This window comes from Elephantulus edwardii, unplaced genomic scaffold (assembly GCF_000299155.1).
Source record: "Elephantulus edwardii isolate Elephantulus edwardi_28Jun2011 unplaced genomic scaffold, EleEdw1.0 scaffold00268, whole genome shotgun sequence".
Taxonomy (NCBI): domain Eukaryota; kingdom Metazoa; phylum Chordata; class Mammalia; order Macroscelidea; family Macroscelididae; genus Elephantulus; species Elephantulus edwardii.
Genome location: NW_006400018.1, coordinates 91,391 through 95,013, shown reverse-complemented (window position 1 = coordinate 95,013; position 3,623 = coordinate 91,391). Strand labels below are relative to the sequence as shown.

Here is a 3,623-nt window from a genome sequence, read left to right as displayed (position 1 = left end):
CCCCCACTAGTTTATTTACAAAAGTCTAAAATAAAACAAATTGGAACAAATTGCTTCAATTTCCCTCACCCCCTAATGCATCAAATTGTACAACCCAATGACTAATTCCCTCTTCCCCCTATACCTCCGCATCCCTCTGCTTCCAGCCTTTCCCACCCCTCCTGGATCCTTTATACACATTCTACAATATTTAATATTTATCCTTGTGGGACTGAGTCAGTTCACTCAGCATAATGTTCTCTTGTCCCTCCCAAGTTAGGTAATAATTTACGAAGTTACTGCTCCTGTGTGCTACATAGTATTCCATTGTGTGAATGTACCATAACTTCTCAATCCGTTCCTTTGTGGTTGGTAATTTGGGCTGTTTCCATATTCTTGAGAATGCTGCTATGAACATTGGTGTACAAATCTCAGTTTGTGCCTCAGTTTTCATATTTTCAGGGTATATTCCAAGTAGTGAAATAGGTGGGTTATATGGAATTTCTATGTTCAGCTTTTTGAGGAAGCGCCAAATTGCCTTACAGAATGGTTGCAACATTTTACAATCCCATCAGCAATGTATAAGAGTTCCTTTCTCGCCACATCCTCTCCAACATCTATTACTTGCTGCCCTGTTAAACTTTGCCACTCTTACTGGAGTGAGAGGCTATCTCATTGTGGTTTTGATTTGCAGCTCTCTTATTGCCAGTGATTTGAAGCATTTAAAACAAAAAAAAATTTATTCATTCATTGTTGCACATTTTCTTCCCTTCCCCTCCCTTTCTGCAACTGCTACTCTCTTTCACTCTGTCTGACTGGTAATTCTAAGGAGGAAGTGCCTCCCTGATGCCATTATAAGCCTGTCCAGTTTTTGGTGGAAAGTCATGACACAGTGCGTTTGAACAGTGACTATGGGCCATAGTTACACCAGTCTTCTATAAAACCAGAAAGCTTGACCCTTGGTTTGTGTGCCATATTTCTCCCCCGTGGACTATGCCAGTGGACCTCGATGTGCCCCGAGAAGGAGCCACGTTGAGGTGCAGGTGGGATTTAGGCCTGTGGGGGATCTGAGTACACTATTCCCTTCTCTATCCAGGACATTGTGATTCAACAGGAAGATGAAATCCGTTTGAAGATTGTGGGGACCCGGGTGGACAAGAATGACATTGTAAGTCATTGGCCTGACCCCTCCCTGCCACTGGTACTGGGCACATGTGGGAGATGTTGATTTCTTCCAGCCAGAGTGACTGGGGTCCTATGGAAGAAAGGGTGATGGTGGGTGGAAGGGCTGCGGTGGTAGGGGGTCAGGTTATGAGCTTCATTTTCTTTTTACCTTCTGTCTTGCAGTTTGCTATTGGCTCCTTGATGGACGATTACCTGGGTGAGCGCCTGACGGGATTGCTTGCATGCTGAGATTGGCGCCCAAGCAGGGGGTGTGGGGCAGGGAGAAGACAGAGCTTTAATGCCGGAGTAACAGCTCTCTCAGGCTGTGTACTCAGGAGATCCAGGGCATGTCCCCTTGGGATGGGGAGGCAGGGGTGGGACTGTCCCTGGCTCACTGATGTGCCTTTCTTCTTCTCCTCACAGGACTTGTGAGCTGAGCCTGAGGCCTCCTGCCTTGTGTGGCCCTGATTTAGCACCTGTGGCTGCCACACTCCAATGTCGCCCAGAGGCCGCTTTTTGGCTGTGAAAAGCAAAGAAGGTTCCTTGTCCTCAGCAAACATCTGATTCTACCTCCTCTGTAGCTGGCTTTGTGTCACCCATAAAAGTCCTCATAAAAGATGCTTGGTTCTCCTGGAGCTCTTACCTCCTCCTTTGTCAGGAGCTGCTATTCCATTTTTTAAAAGACTGTGGGGTTTCCCAGAGGTGTGCGGTTCAAATTCACTGGATGCTGTGCTGGAGAAGAGGGGCAATCTCCTCCTGTACCAGTCAGATCTGATTTGACGGTACACACACAAAATTATAAAATAAAAAAGAAAAAAGACTAGGGCTAAATGCCCCTCAGCCCCCTTTCCTCTTCTGATGATTCAGCCTGCCTCAGTCCCTCATGGACCCGACAGAGCCACCTCCCTCATTCCAGAGGTGACCTCACTAAAGGCAGGACATTGATGTTGGGACTCTGGCTTTCAGCCAATAGGACCATCGTTGGGGTCATTCTGAGTCCTAATCCTGGTCCGGGATACTCCCCTACTCTTCCCTGCTCTTAACCAAGAGTGTAACTGGGCAGGAAGGAAGGGGGACCAGGGGACAGTGACACAAACTGTGCACACCAACACAGTCTTCTGAGCTTCATAACAACAGAACCCTTTATTTACTAATCACTTGTTGATATCACCATAGTAATTGTAATACAGAATTTATTTCCTAACTAGAATTTAACATATCTAGTTGGTCAACTCTGTTGAGTGATGAACAACAGAGATACATGCAAAATAATGACAAGGTGAGGGAGCTCTGGTGGCCTAGTGGCAAGAAGCTGCACTGCAATCCCAGAGGTACATGGTTTGAATCCACCAGATGCTCTGCTGGAGAAGGAGGGGCAGTCTCCTCCCGTACCTGTCAGATCCTATTTGACAGTACACGTGTACAAAATAATAAAGTAAAATAAATAGAATATTTAAAAAAAATATTGACGAGGTGAAACAGACACGCCGCCCTCCACGCTGTGCCTTCACCCTACTGTTGGTCACTTCTCACCTCAGTTATTCTTGTTTAGGCCCTTTCCCTGTGCCGTAGGAAGCATGAGATTTGTATTGAAGCCGACCTCACTTTCAGTCCCATCTTGTGCTTTCTTCTGGTAAGAAGAGCATAAAGTCAGCTTTGAGTGGTGCTGGGGAGATCAATAACAACACAAGTCTTGTCCATTTCCTGGAGTGTAGTTCCTGTCCTCACCCTTTTGTTACCCCTGGCCAGCCTCCAGCTCATCCCTCGACTTCCACTCACACTCTACTGTGTATCACAAATCATCCTGTTTTCACGGCCTTTCCTTGCATTGTGTGAAACTCTTATTGAGAGAGTTGGAAATTCACATGTAGCCCTTTCCTTTTGCATTCCCCACCTCCCAGTTTGTTAGATGAGGAACATTTCAGTGCTGGATTTGCCATGGCCTTTCCAGAGGAAACTATATTCCAGCTGATATACAGCATTTGTAGATTTCCTCTAGACTCTAATCTTGTGTCTCTGGGGGTTAAGATGCCAAGTTCCCAGATGGTCCTGCCCATTTGTTGACTCTTGGGGTGATGAAGTCACACTAGGTCTGGAAGGAAGAGCCAGGGGGCAGCTGGTGAAGCCTGAGCAGATGGGCACCAAGAGGCTAGCACAGAGCAGGTGAAGTGGTAGGTGAGGCTGCAGGGACCTTTTCAGGTTGGTACTGGAAGAGGCAGAAATTTGAACCTTTGAGGCCACAGGCTGAAATGAACCCTGTGCACATTTCCTTGCAAGATCTGCACAATCTGAATGATTGAGAACACAAGGTCACAGGCTCAAGTGGTGTTGCCATGGTAACCCCAGCCCAGCCATCTGGTCTTAACTTTGGTCCCTGAGGATCTACGAGTGGGGGGGGGGGCGCAGAGGCACTCATGTTCTGTTCAGGAAAGTTTCCTGCCGTGCGCATCACAAAGGACCCCATCTGTGGTGAACACAAG

General features: G+C 47.0%; 1 protein-coding gene across 1 annotated transcript in view; it reads left to right on the top strand.

The window, feature by feature from the left end:
* The window catches only part of POLR2G (polymerase (RNA) II (DNA directed) polypeptide G), a 9,324-nt gene extending 7,727 nt beyond the window's left edge, over positions 1-1,597 (top strand). Inside the window, exons 6-8 of the mRNA XM_006899814.1 lie at positions 1,076-1,147; positions 1,327-1,360; positions 1,567-1,597. Coding sequence (XP_006899876.1) covers positions 1,076-1,147; positions 1,327-1,360; positions 1,567-1,580 — 120 coding nt within the window. The 3' untranslated portion in view covers positions 1,581-1,597. The remainder of the gene's footprint in view (positions 1-1,075; positions 1,148-1,326; positions 1,361-1,566) is intronic.
* Positions 1,598-3,623: the final 2,026 nt, after the last annotated feature.